The sequence below is a fragment of the Alligator mississippiensis genome, chromosome 12 (genome assembly GCF_030867095.1).
Source record: "Alligator mississippiensis isolate rAllMis1 chromosome 12, rAllMis1, whole genome shotgun sequence".
NCBI lineage: Eukaryota > Metazoa > Chordata > Crocodylia > Alligatoridae > Alligator > Alligator mississippiensis.
This window is the reverse complement of record NC_081835.1, coordinates 42,531,528-42,546,166: the sequence shown is the minus strand read 5'-3', so window position 1 is coordinate 42,546,166 and position 14,639 is coordinate 42,531,528. Positions and strand designations below refer to the sequence as shown.

The 14,639-nt window shown below is 44.3% G+C and overlaps 1 protein-coding gene across 2 annotated transcripts in view; it reads right to left on the bottom strand.

Annotated features, from left to right (window-relative positions):
* Positions 1–1,042: 1,042 nt before the first annotated feature.
* The window catches only part of RBM6 (RNA binding motif protein 6), a 104,807-nt gene continuing 91,210 nt past the window's right edge, over positions 1,043–14,639 (bottom strand). Inside the window, exons 13-22 of one of the 2 annotated variants that reach the window (XM_006265535.4) lie at positions 13,468–13,510; positions 12,341–12,401; positions 11,188–11,279; positions 10,285–10,437; positions 9,166–9,255; positions 8,070–8,336; positions 6,948–7,022; positions 3,766–3,863; positions 2,304–2,433; positions 1,043–1,322 (exon numbers count right to left, since the gene is read on the bottom strand). In XM_006265535.4, the coding sequence (XP_006265597.1) occupies positions 1,197–1,322; positions 2,304–2,433; positions 3,766–3,863; positions 6,948–7,022; positions 8,070–8,336; positions 9,166–9,255; positions 10,285–10,437; positions 11,188–11,279; positions 12,341–12,401; positions 13,468–13,510 (1,135 nt within the window). In that variant the 3' untranslated portion in view covers positions 1,043–1,196. The remainder of the gene's footprint in view (positions 1,323–2,303; positions 2,434–3,765; positions 3,864–6,947; positions 7,023–8,069; positions 8,337–9,165; positions 9,256–10,284; positions 10,438–11,187; positions 11,280–12,340; positions 12,402–13,467; positions 13,511–14,639) is intronic. The other variant, XM_059716152.1, reaches the window with a different exon arrangement.

Sequence of the window (14,639 nt, the reverse complement as noted above, 5' to 3'; positions counted from 1 at the left end):
AATTAGACAGGTGTCAGATCTCTCAAAAACCTTCTGAATTGCAAATCTTTTAACTCCAAAGCTCTATTTGCTGACTCCTTTGCTGATAGTTAGCCCTTGCTGAGTTCACCCCTCCAGCAGTTTTATACTGTAGTTTTTATTTTGTTGCCTTTTGCTCTTGCATATTACCATTTCCACTAAGACAGAAAAAGATCTTTGGGAAAGTTAAGTTTCTTACTATCCCCTCTCAAATCCCATCACCACTACTGAAGGTGGAAATCCCAAACCTAGTGCCTCCCAGCACAACTTAGCTATGTTCATAACCACTGGCAATCAGCAGTTAAAAAAAATAATCTATTAAACTGTGTGAAGTACTCCCCAAAACAATAAGCCTTCCATTTTCTAACACAAAATAAAAAGTTGGACCTGGCCACACCTGAGGAAGTAGCTGACTGGAACTCTCAATTTCTGTTGTGGGGGTCACAAACACTGGGTGTGAAATTGGAAGAGGTAAAATTATGGTGCAGGAACAGCAATCTTCTTGGATGTGTCAGGTGTTTATATGGCTACATGGAGGACTCAGGGAACATTAACTATTTGAACCAAGTCCTTTCAGAAAAGGAACCTCATGCTTCAGAGCTTGAGCAAATCCCTCTTGGGGGTCAGGATGAGATTCCCTTGGGATTAACTTGGTCAACTGTGGGGTTATCTTCCTCTGCAGCACCCGATGTTGGCTAATGTCATGGAAAGGACAATCGACTAGATGGATCTCACTTCCCATCTATCCTGGCAAGTCCTCCATTTCTAATGTGGAAAGGTATTCAACTTCAGGGCAGTGATTCTTCACCTGCACAGCTGGTAAAAAGTTTTTTGTACAACAATATAAAAGCATCACTAGGAATAAAGAAACCAGACTCTGCCTCTGCAATCCTGTCCCATTCAACCAAAAGGCTGTACCAATCCTTGAGACAGTAATGCTTTTGGATAGAAAAGTTTCATAAAAGTTCCAAATTGAAATCTGTTTGCGATGCATGGAATTTTGGAGAAGGAATATGGAAATAACCACTGACAAATTTTCAGTTTTATTAAAAAAAATTCTAGCAGCAAAACCTTTAACAATTAAAAAAACAAAAACAAAAAAAACCCAAAAACAAAACCCTCAAGAGAGACAACGTGACAAAGAGAGAGAGAGAGAGAGAGAAATGAATTCCATGGATTCACTCAAGTTCCTTATAGCGGGCAAACATGACTCTCCGGACAGCATCCCGATAAGTTTCATTGGACTGCCTCTTGCTGGGTTTTCCTTGGGTTCCTAAACCAGTTCCCTTCTTCCAATTTTCTGCCTGAAAACAACAGAAACAACTTGTTTTTGGCAAAACAGTAACAGAGATCAAAGTAAAGGATATTAAAATTTTGATCAATTAAGCTGAAGGTCTCCAGAGGCTGCATTAAGCACAATATTCTCCTGGTACTAACAGAAAGTGGGGGTAAAGCACTTGCTACTTTGATGGGCTTCATTATAAGGTCTCTGCAGGAATATTATGAGAGTCTGCTTTCAACATGGCCAGCTCCCCTGTCCAACAGAGATGTTGGCTGCAGAGCAGCCCTCCCAGTGCTAATCTGAGCTGGCTTTTTTCCAAAACTCCATCCTGAACTGCAGGCACCTCGCAGCAACAACCAAGTGAGCACCTGGGGACATTTCCTGACAATATTTGAACTGGAATGGGAATTGTGCGTTTGCTACCTGTAAAAACTTACTGTTGAAGCTTACCTGCTTATGAAACACTAATGTTACGAACTCAAATATTTGCCTTTAATTAGACATTTGACTGCAACATTCAAAATTTGCAATCTGAGCTGTGTCTGAGTTGTGCGTGTCCTTCAATCAGGACTCAGAAACAATTACATACAACTGGTGTCACTAAACAATACAGTGCATATTTCAGATGTTTGCAAGTATCCAGTCATATGCTATTCAAGCCATACACTATTCTCTTGAGAGGAAACATTCAACAAAATCTCCAAGTTACTTCAAAACACAGATAATCTGAGACTACTCGAAAACCTAGGGTAAAATGCAACAAATTAGTTGTTCCTTATGATGTAATCTTCTGAACTTAAAACATCTTGTCAAGAAGTACAGACACTTGTACTAATGGCTGTTTCCCTCCACCAGAAGTTTGTCAGATTCTGCTTTAACCTGATTTAATCTTTCCCTGCAGATGGAGGAGGGCATACCATAGTCCACTCAGACTGGCATGGGAACTGCCACCAAATAAAAGATTGTAGTAATTTGTTTTTGAAGGGAAAGAAAGATGCTTCACCTCTAGTGGCGACATCATGCCCTGCTGGTTATGTCCCAAGCCTGACCCTTCTTTCCAACCCAGAGGTTGCAACATACGCCCTCCTTGGTTGTTATTCTCAATTCTTGTTTTATTCATAGGGTTATAGTCACTGCAAAAGAAACAACTATAAATAACCAAACAAACAGCTTTGTTTTGTTTTGAAAACATAGCAGGTATTTTTAAGATAAGTTGGCTGCACTGCAAGCAAATCTAAGGGCTCAGAAAAGCACATCTTGCATGCAACAAACATGAAGTTTGAGGCCTGAGCTAGACTTACTATAGTACATTTTGCATGCATGATTAAGGCACATCTTTCCAAACCTAGCTCCTGGATGTACAGAGAGGTGAAGGGAAAAATGGATATGTGCCTCCTCTCTTCTTTATGATACATAAAGAATCCCTGAAAGGCATTACAAAGGCTTTAAAAAATAAACTTTAGAAATACCAGGAATTTGGCCCTTCCCATTTTGCAAGATCTTTACTTCTGATTTCAGAATTTATTTTGAAGAGATAAAGGTGTCCAATCTTTAGCAGAACTTTTCTTCCCAAGGTTCATTAGGTGTTTAAGTTGCTTGTTAGCAAAAACAAAATTTCAAACTCTGAAAAAAAATCGCTTCTATCCTCTCAATCAGGTTTTACCTCATGGCTATGTCTGAGTGCCATATACATACCAAATTCTGAAATCATCCCCAGTATTTTCCAGAAAAAACACAGAGGTACTTGAATTTCTAATCCAAAGAAAACCCAGCTGTGATAACATCTCCTTCCCAGGTTTCATATATCAAAAACAAACATGTGGCATTGCCCTTTACAGGTCACTTTTAACTGAGCCTGCACATTTCATGCCTACTGACCCTGAGTACCACAGGGCCTCTCCCAGCACAGTCAAGTAATCTGCAGAGCACTTGAGCGTGTGACTCAATGGAGCAGCAGAACAGAGATATACAATCTCTTCTCATTTCCTGTGGTTCCATACCACAGAGAAGGGATGGGTGTGCCACAGGAGAGAGCTAGCTGGAAAACAGAGATGGAGTGCCCCGCAAGAATCCTCACATACTTAAGGTATCTGGCTCTCACTACTGTAGACATTAATTTATAGCTGGGCTCCTCCTTTCTCTTTAAATTATCTGCTTCTAATTCCAAATCCCTAACCCCAACCCTACACAGTACTTTGGAAAAATCACTAAAGGGCCCTTCTGGGACCTGTTACACATCTGGAGTTGAGGCATGAAGAGAACAGTTGAAAGGTGATGAGAGAGTTAACAAGCCACTAGGATTCCACGGTGCTGTACACATTAAGGCTGTGAGACCCTTAACTTCATGGTTCCTCCTAGCTGGCCATTGGCTGGCCTCATTTTCCTTCAGTTAATGCAATATGTTACGCACAACAGCAGCTTTGAGGAGTCCAAAACGACTTGAGAGGGGGAAACACATTTCTTACCTCTCAGAATTCTGATCATATTTCGGTCTTTTTCTCTCAGGAGAGTCTAGCCGCTGGAATCTCTCTCTTCGATCATTTCCCTTTTCCTTACATTTCCCCTTAATGTTGGAAAGAAGACAATTAGCAAAGAAACTACAAATGAGTCATCATCCTGCATGAGAGGCCCACCCCCCTGCTGCTCAAACCACCCAATTCCACCTAAGCAGGTCTATTTGGAAATCCCTCTATCCAATCAGTCTGTTGTAACACTGATAACTTAAGTTGGTCTAATAAAAGATATCAGATTCACTCAAAAGACCAACATGGCTACAACCTACACCCCTGTCACAACACTCCACAATTCTGCAGGACCCTGGAGGTTCTTAGAGCATTTTATCAACATTCACAGATTCAGCATTGCTGGAGATCTACCACTGAAAAGAATTACATGCCCCTTCCCCATTACTGTAATACCTCACTATCTCCAACAGTTATAAAATGCTAGTAAAGCTCCGCTGCATCTTCCCTTCTCAGATTGATTAATGAGTAAGGGCTTTATGTTGGTACAAGTCAGAGGTCTGAAGGACTTATTTCTTTCTCAGTAAGTTGAAAGTATCTCAATTTCATTTCATTCTGAGGATTTCAATGCTTTCTGGGATGTTCTCCTACATAGAGAGTTGGGATGAGAAGACTTGGCCAAAACAGGTTCAGTTACGGGCCATGGCTGCACACAGGACTTTGGTAAATTACTCAAAGTACAACCATGTGGCCATCTAGGTCACTCCAGAAAGGAAACTAAGTCACCTTGCCTTGAACTCCACTGACTGGTTAGAAATCCCAATAGCTGGGATGCAGGCAGGGCTAGCAGAGAAAGGTTGAACAGCACTTCAAAACCACCACCTAGGAGTGTTGAAAGTATCTGCAGGCCTCTTTAGTGGCAGTGATTTCCACAAAAGTCTAGTGCTGTGGGAATGCTCTCACATACACACCCATCTCCCCCACCACAGAAGGAAGACAGATGCCCCAGGTAGTTAGGGCCAGTCCTAGGGAAGATTTTGAAGAAACCTTGATTGAGCTGGTTAAAAGGGGAAGCTAGAACACACCCACTGGGCAACAGCAGCTCACAGCCTAATTTCACCGCTCAGGGCACTGTATGTGTCTAACAAAAGCAGCCCAAGATTGAACCAACTTCCTGGGATTTTTCAGGGAGCAGATGGAGCTGTCCCTCAGTGCAGAGGGAAACCACCAGCATCCCATGCACAGAAAGACAAAGGGCTGTATTTTCCTCACATACCACATCCCACAAAATAGGACATGCATCTTCTTTTGGGAAAGCAGAATGAAGAAAAGGACTTGTCCGGTCTTCCATACCACAGCCTAGGTTCACCACGGCTGAATGCTCACCATAGCACAGGCTCACCATGGCTGAATGCCAATTTAAATTGGCAGCAGCTGTGAGAGGGTTAAACCTGTAGCTCTTAGCTGAGTAGCAGATACTACCCCTCCTGCTTGATGGGGAAGGTAACACAGCCTCTGGCAGCCATTACAGCATCTCCATGTGGACAGTGAAATCAGCTTCAACACTTAACACACAAACACACCCATACTAATACCAACCAATTTTGGATGGCTAATTTTTGGGGGAAGGTGCATCTGATATAAAAACAAATATGGTACAACAATCAGGCCCCTCATTAGCCCTTCTCCAGGGTCAAAGCCCAGCCTTAGCTCCTGTTGCCTCAGGCCTCTCACACTAACTCATGCATGGCAATTACAGCTGGCAGCAGAGATGCTCACCCACCAGCTGAGATCTTGGTATCTGCTGATGGCCATTTTCTACTCATAATGAAAAATACCATGCTTCAGAAACTGAAAAGCCAGGAAGTTCCCATAAATCATATTCTTTTCAGCTGGCATGAAGAACTGCAGCCAGATTTTCAGGCTTCTCCAGTGAATACCAACTCTGCTGGCTCCAGAACCCTGAAATACTGCAGTACCTTCTGGCAGGGAGATCTAACTCAACACGGTGGGGCATGATGGCAGCTGGCTAGCTACTTAGGAGCTACACCAATTTTACATGTCCTTTTTAATACAGCCACAACCTTGACTCACACATTGGAAGCTTTGTTGGGCAAGGACAGTAAATACCAGGGCCATGTCCAGAGCTGTTCAAGGGAAAGAGCAGACAAATTTGACTTGTCAAAATTACCTTCCCCCAAGTTCCCCCAAGGTTTTTTTGTTTGTTGTTGTTGTTGTTTACTTCTGACTGAACCAAACACCACAGTTTAAAACTCCATGGGTTACATTTGATTCACAAGCTACATTCAACATATAAATACATGTGATAGGGCCTAGCTTTGGGTTAGTGGTTCATTTACACAGTAGGCTTCACTCTTGATTCTACAGCAGGGGTGGGTAAGATCTGGTCTGCAGCAGGTCCTTCAGCTCCACCTAACCCAGGTATGGGGCAGCCCAAGCCATGGTGCATATGGCCAGTCCCACTGTCCCTGGGCGTGCAGCAGGGCTGGGGTGGTGCAGTGGCTGGACTCCACTTCCCAGTGGCCACTGCCAAAGTTGCTGCCACCACTGTACCTGACTCTGCTGCCCAGACACCCTGGACTGTCCACCCTGCACCCACCACCGGGGCACCAGACAGAGCAGGCAGCTCTGGTCTTTAAGGAAAGTGGCCTGGGATGGGATGGGGCTGTGGGCAGGTGGGGAGTGGTGGCTGGGAGTGGGACAGGTGGCTGGGGCCAGGATCACAGGACAGTGACAGTGCAGGGCTGGGCTAGGAGTGGATCATGGCTCTGGTCTGGGCCCTGGCCCGGGCCCTGGCCCATACTGTCACTGTCCTGTGATCCTGTCCCTGTCCACCCATCCTGTTCCTGGACGCTGCTTCCCGTCTGCCTGCAGCCCCATCCCATAAGCTCTGCTGAGCATGCTCTGCCAGCAGGGGTCCCAATCCAGTCTCCATGGAGACCTTACTAGATTGATCTGGAGCAGGTAAGTAATCTACCACTTAGGGAGTTTTGGTAAGATTGGCAGGCTGGGGGGTGAGGGGGAGGTGCTGACTTAACCCGCAACAGCTCACTAAAACTCCCTAAGTGACCCTCCAGCCCAAATAATTGCCCACCCCTGTTCTATAGGAACACAGGTGGACAGTACCAAGTCAAAGCATGCCCTCTCTTATATAAAAGTCCTACCTCTCGCTCTCTCTTCTCCAAATATGCCAACTCCTGCTCAGATCTTTTGATCTTCATGTGGATCTCCAGATTTTGCTGGAAGAAGAAAAGCAGAAGTCACCAAGAGAGAAGGTGGCAAAAAGCCATTGTTCTTTCAGTCTGGATGGATCTGACTATTGACTGGATGAACTAAAGAACTTGACCCTTGGCTTCTTGTCCTATCTGCTTGTGTTAGATGTCACAATCCACCAAGCTGTCCAAGATTCTGCTTTTACACCTATTTGAACATTCCTAGATTGACACTGGCCTCCAATTAGTAAGAAATTTCTGCTCTCTCTTCCCACACATTTTAGGACTTCTTTTTATTCTTTCCTGTTTTCAACAGCATTAGAATCAGGTGCTTTTTGGAAGTGAGCTGTCTGATACTACCTAGAATGAGACGCTTGCTGTGCATACTTGTCCCTCCATATAGCTCTGCAGCCCAAACCTGTCTGCCTCCCCCTCCAACCACTGTTCCTGTATGGGGTCCTCCTAGCTTAGAACTATTGCTACATTTCACAGAACAGCACCTGTAAGGTTTGGGTGGTTAGTGTTGCTTTGTACATAGTAATCTCAGTATTGTAACACCAGGAATGCACATCAGCCAACATCTCTTAATCCACAGCATCAGAGAACCAGCTGGGAGCACAGATCCAGATGGATACAATTATTGCTGCTTAGCCCTAGCTTTCTGTTGCTACCCTACAAATACCAAGTGCCAAAACTGAACCAGCACAGGCAGAGTACAGATGACTTCAGTTCACCTGCATGCTATGTTCCAACACATTTGCTCAGCACTGCTCTGTTCCAGTGCTCTGTTTTGCACTACACAGAAACCCATGGCTGGAATACTGTCAGATTTTAGTCCCCATATGGTCCCTTATAAGAAGTTATGCATGCCTGCTGGGCACAACTCAGCTAAGTTAAAAAGCTGCAATACATGCCCTGCAGTAGACAACTTTAAACAGAAAGCTTTGCAAGACACCTCTTCTAAAACTGAACCAGCATCAAATCCACTCTTCCCATCCAATTTTTTTCTCTTCCCCAATAATCACAAGGCTGTTGACTGCATGAGCAGCCCCCAGCCATGCAGTCCCCCTGTACCTTGTGCAGGTTAGAGAGTTGCTGATGCTTGATCAGCACTTCTTTATTAGGGAACTGCCTCCTGCACAGCAAACAAGCCAACTTATTCCAGTCAGTCAGCTTCTCCTCATTGCCCTCAGCCTTCCGGGGATGCTCTTCCCGTGGCACTGGAGGATGGTGAGGCTGTGGTTGCTGCACCTGTGGCTGCTCCTCTTCTTCCTCCTCCTCATTGTCACTGTCTCCTCCATACTCTCCTAGAAGGCCTATCAGAGGGTTCACCACCTTGGGCTACAGAGAGAACAGAAGAAAAGGTTGCCAGTTGGCAATATCAAAGCTGACTTCACCATGTGGGAGTAGGTGCCATATGGGATTTCTCCCCCACCCCACATTCTCACTGTTTAAGTCTGACAGGAAAGCTAGCAGGTGACATTTTAGCAGCATAGGAACTATAGGAAAAGGGGATGGCAGTCAAGCTAGTCGTTTGCAAACAGCCCTTAAGAAAAGAGACAGGTACAAAAGTGTGTGGTTTTCACTGCAGTGTGATGAGAAGGCTCTTTTGGACTCTGTTTACAGCAGCAGCAGTGTCATGCTCTTTGGTATATAGAGTGACAAGAAATCTAGACCTTAAAGATGGGGAAGGCTGGGTTAAATTTTTAGCATGAGGCTTACTCAAATGAGGATTTTATTCTTAGATATTCACTGAAGAATTCTACTATTCTAGAATCTTTTAAACAAGTTTGGAATAAAAATCCCTGAACAGACCACTTTTACAGTCTCTCAAGGCTAGTGAATATTTGAGGGTGGAGTTATCACAGAGCTAAGGTACAAATCTGTGTCAAGTTAAGGAAGTGCTGAGACAGGATCATCCAATGCCTTTCACTTGCAAATCTATATGAAGCCAAAGGGTTCAGGTATGCGAACAGAGGAATCCCTAACTGCACTCGTCTCTCTAGCGACTAAGTCAGCTCTTGCCCACTGCAGCAAGGCTTGTCTCAGCAAAGCTCCACATCAGATTAAGTTCAGGATTCTAGGAAGAGAATCTAGCTGAACACTTCTCCATTACTTATCCAGTGATAACGTGAAGGCCCTTTGCTCCTTACAAAGTCTAATGTCTTACCGGAGTTGAACTCTCTTCCTTTTTCACCATGGGTGGTAATGGTTTTTTAAAGACATCTTCTGCAGGGAACTTCTCATCTCCAGACTCATTCTGAAACATCCAAGATGGGGAGTTAAACCTACAGCAATATGGGAATCAAAAGCTGTCTCCACAGAGTGGCTCAGAATGCACTGAAACAAAATTAGACAATCAAGCAAAACTAAGGAGCCAGAAGAGAAACAGCATGGTCTGTGGTGGTGGCAGCAGTAACAGTTCCCCACAAAACCTGTATAACACAGTTTGTTGAGCTGCTTCTGCTGGATATTTCCTTTGCAGTGACCTCTCAGGAGGCTGCATGTTCCAACAGTGCTACAAGGCAGGCTGAGAATAGGAGGCAAAACAATAGGAAGGTTAGAATCCAGGCACCTCTGGTCCCACAGAAGATTGTATGACCTCCCATGCCAAAACTGAGCAAGTTAAGATTTCTTAGTAATCTACTATGCTAATCAGTGACAGAGCTAAGGAACCTGCTTTCAAGAACAGTTACCTCTACCAGGTCTCAGCTTCCTTTTACAGGATGTACTATGAAAAATGAGAAAGGACAACAGCAGTTTCTGGTAATACTTGCATCAAAACATTTCCATTCCATCCTATGACCCACTGTTAGCATTTTTTTAGCTAAGTCATAGAGGTTCAAAACTTGTTGTGCAAAGTACTGTAAAAAACATTATCCTGCCCAAATCTGCTCATATGAAGTGGATCACAGTTGCTACCTCAGGCCTAGTCTATACTGCAAAGTTTTGCTGGCAGAAAGTCAAAGTGCACTCCTTTGCAGTAGCAAAACCCTCCTTGTCAGCAGTCAACCTACCCTGCTATGCACAATAAGACTTCTGCTACAATCCTGCAGCTGGCAGGTGTGAACAAACACTCTTATTACAACAGGGTAGAATCTCAACATCTTCCTTCTCTGCCTCTTAGCCATAAAAAGGATAACACTTGAAACCTAATTGTGGCTCCCAGGATGAGTTAGGTTTAGCCAGGTTGAGCTTCACTCTATGACTCTTTTGCTCTCATGATGTCCCTCCTGTCCTTTTCTATATGTTCTAAAGCTACTCTCCCCATTGAGAGAGAAAGATTTACCTTAACTGAAGTACTTTTTCCTTTCTCCTTTCTGTCCCTGCTATCCCGACTGGATGGCTCTTTCCTTTCAGTTGTCCTTTCTTGGCTTCCATGCCGCCTTCCCCTGCTGTTTGGAGGTGATGTGGGCTCTTCTCGGTTCACTATGACTTGTTTCTGAAAGGAGAATTTGAAACAAAGCTAGTGAAGAACCTGCTAGCCAATGCAGTCAAGTGACAGCATTCAACTACTAGGATAATCAGATGAAAGAGAAAGACTGCAAGAGCAAATGACATTGTGGCAGAAAGCACAAGGATGAGTAGTGGGAGTGATACTATAGACTTGAATGGGCAAACACAGCAGAGCTAAGAAACCCATTGGACACAAATAGATAACTCTTGACTTGAAGGGGGTGTGACCACAGTGCTGTAGAAGTGCTCTGGGCAGCCCTTTTCCAGCAGAGTTGTAGCTAATATTATATATTCCCCCTTTTTACAGTAACTTTCCATCTACTGTCATAAGGTGCAATAAGCCAAGAAACCATGTAAAGCTTTACTTTCATTGTTCAGCATGCTGCATTGGCACTTTTATGTTCCTGGTCTCTAGTACCTCCCAGAAAGGATACGCCAGTAAACAAAAGAGAGCCAATTCTCTAAGGTGGTACTTCAGGAAGAAGAGAATGCAACCAGCTAGTTTCAAATCTCTCCTCCCACTAAGTCAGTCGTTTTGAACTCTCCTAGGAAGTTAGAATTGTTTAATATGAAGAGGATGAGACCTAGAAATAGGTATCGTTCCCCAACTCCTCTTCACACTGTATTATGATGACACCCAAATGTGAAAAAAAAATCTCCGGGGGGGGGGCATATTCACAAGTCCTGCTCTAGAACCAGGAAGGTGTAAATTTCCCCCGTCATCTCTCATACTCACCTGAGTCTTGGGATCATAATATAATCCAGCTATTGGGTCATAGTAGTTCCCAGTTTCAGGATCATAAATAAAAGTGGACATATCTGATGGAGCTAAATGGAGAGAAGAGCCAAAATCAGATTCTCCAAAAGGGAATGCAAAGAACACTTCTGAAAAAACAGTGGTGTGAGCAAATATTGTTCTGATGGGAGGTTTGAGAAATGGGAGATGAAAGCAGGTTGAGCCTGGGCAGTGACATTGTATTTCACCATGATGTTTTGCAAATAACTTTAATTCCTCTACAGATGAAGAAAATAGACAAGTTTTCACAATGCATCCAGCTGCAGGACTACAGTGAGACTCTCCTTCTGGAAACCATCTGATACCTCTAAGTGATAGTTTACGTGATGTGGGCACATGCCCTCACTAGCAAGTGGACTGAGGTAACCAACTTATTACATTGAAATTAACTAAGCCAACTTGAAATCTAATATTTTTTCATTGAAGAAATAAGAGTAGCTTTCAGGTCTGACCCTACATATCTTTGACAGGATTTTTTTGCTTTTACATTAAAGCTTCCCTTTTTCAAATGTGTTTCTGTGCCATGTGGTTATGCGAAGGCCCTGATAAACAACAGGGAAAGGCAAGAGACTTTGCAGGGGCCATCATAAAACTGACTAAGCCCACAGGGCCATTCAGACCATAAAGACAACCAATCAAGCGTATGGTATAGGATATTTGTCTCTAGTCACTGTATGTGTGAACTGAAATCTACTTGAAAGAAGTCAGTGAAACAATGTCAAACAGAAGTGCAATTTTTACATACCATTGGGCATACCAAGTATGATTTTTGTAACTGAAAAAATTTAAAGAAAAAAACCCTCCACTATGATGGACATTATGCTACTTAGTTTTGCTACTTTCCATGTTACAGTGAGCTTCTCTTGATATCCAGGTTATTTACACAACAACAGGAGAGAGAAAAAACACAACAAAATAGGAAAATGTGACTGTAATGCAATTATACTGGCAAAGAAATCAGGAGTGAATGCAGCACTTATACCTATAGTTTTTTTAAACATTTGTAAGTTGAGTGTTTTTATGTGGATGGGGCTCTTAAGTGCCTGTGAAAAACAAGAGAACTCTGTAAAAGAAAGGTGGAGCTTAGGCTTACACTGTGCTCTGCTGCGTCTCTGCGAGTCGGCGCCCCTTCTGTCCCTCATACCTCTTTTACCCTAGAATAAGAGAGCTATTTAAAGACAGATCAAGAAAGGAGACAAATCTGACACATCACAGGGTTCTTCCTCTCTCTCTCTGTACACTCAAAGGGTAAGACTCATTCGGCCACTTTAAAATGGAACACGAGCAAGAATAGCTTTTCCTCTAATAAAAGGACAATTATATTTTCCTAAGACAATGATTCTCAAACTAGGCTGCCTGGCATGGCACCCTGGGGTACCTTGAGATGCTTTCAAGGGTGCCATGGGGTACCACACAACATTAGCACCGTTGGGAGCAAAAATATGCTTCATAAGATAAACCCAGAGATTTCAAATAGGAATTCACAGTATTAAAATATTCTGATTATAATGTTCAGTTGTGCCCAGTTATGGTAGTTCAGAATAGCATGTTATAGTTCGTATAACATGTCACATTGTCTAAGGCCCCTGACATATTACCTGGCCAATGGTTCAATCAAGTAATAGTGTGGTTAAATGAGCAATAAGCTACAAAGTTATTACACAAAATGTGTAATAACTTTGTAGCTAGTCCCTATCATGCCTTTAATTAAACATGTGGCCGGTCCTTTCAGTCTCTGGAGCACAACAGAGCCTTTCAAGACTCCCGTCAGCTCCAAAAGCTGGGAGTGCTCCATGAGCTCCCACAGAGTTCCAATCAGCTGACTGGAGCTCCTAGCTGCAGGAAAGCATGGCTTACTGCTTGTCGGTGCAGGGGGAGCCCAGGATTGGGCTCTCCGTCAACCAGCAATATGGTGCAATGGGAGTGTGGCATGGCAGGACATCCAACTGTTGGGATCCCACGCCAAATCCCGTCACGCCTTTCATTAACATCCATCAGGGGCCAAGATGTAATGGGCAGAACTGTAGTCAATTGCAAGTTCTGCCCTTGGCTGAATGTTCTGCCTTAAACACACACAGTTGTTTGGCTGTTCAAAATAGGAGTCTAAGAAAAGTCCACTCGCTCTGCTCAGTACCAACCACCTTAACCCATCGACATTTGTGCTGTCACAACAGAACTAGCTTCTGTTAACATACAGGGGAGTCATTCTCACAGACCTACCGGGCCATAGTAGGGATGGTCAGGGTGTTCCCCATAGTCATTCCTGTTAAGGAAAAAAACATGTTCACATTAATGTCAGTTTAGCTTCACTTTAATCTCAGCATCTTCAACATGACCAGCTGGGCTACAAAGATGAGAAGAGAGTCTTCTTTACCCCTGGGCCAACTATTCCTGTAGTAACTGTCTTGTAAGAATCCAAGCAAGGCTCTGCAGAGCTGTACCCCTCCAGAGGGCCTGGAGGTCAGGCCATTTCCAAAGGAGTTCTGCCTAACCTCTTTGCTGAATCAAAAAAAAATGTATTGGGTTTGGTACTCACCTTCCCAGGCTCTATGAAAAGGACAAAGCCATATTTATTAGCCTCTTCCAATAAGAGCTGATGGCTGGACATCAGCAATAAAGGGTTCTTTATACACCCCAGGGAATTATGCATAGAAAAATTCAAAATTATGCAAAATTACTTTTATTTTTTTACAAATTAAATACAACACTATTTGACCCTTATTTAGAAATACAACACTATTTGACCTTTCTTTAGAAATACTTTGTATGGTTGGGGGGTGGGTGTGGGGTTTGAATTTGTGGGAGAGGTGTGGAGCGGTGTGGATACTGGAGTGTATGGAATTTGTGGGGGGTGCGTGGATGGGTGTGGGTCCCCCTCCTGTTACACGTACTCCCACCACGGTACACAGCCCCCACCACCTGTGGCTCAGCAGCAGCAGGCGCTGGGCTCTTGGGGCACTCATGGCTGCAGCAGGCAGAGCCTGTGGCTGCACACAGCACACAACTCTGGCCGAGTCCCAGGGGCTGTATGTGGTGGCACAGAGCCAGCCAGCTGGCATGCACCTTCAAACCAGACCGGGCTGACTATGCCAGCATGTGAGGTTTGCAGCACTGCAGGCAGGGGCTGTACACCATTGGGCCAGGCTGGGCCGCGCCAGCTCCATGCCTCCATGTGGGGCTTTCAGCACTCCAGGGCATGGAATCACGTATCATCGGGCTGGGCACACATTTCTGTGCCTCCACATGGGGCTTCTTGCTGGAGCGCTGGAAGCCCCACATGGAGGTATGGAGCCAGCTGGCATGACCTGATGGTGTGCGGCTCACACCTTCCGCACACACCCTCACACCCACTCACAAACCCCATGCCCAGCCCACCCCTGCCTCCTGCAGGC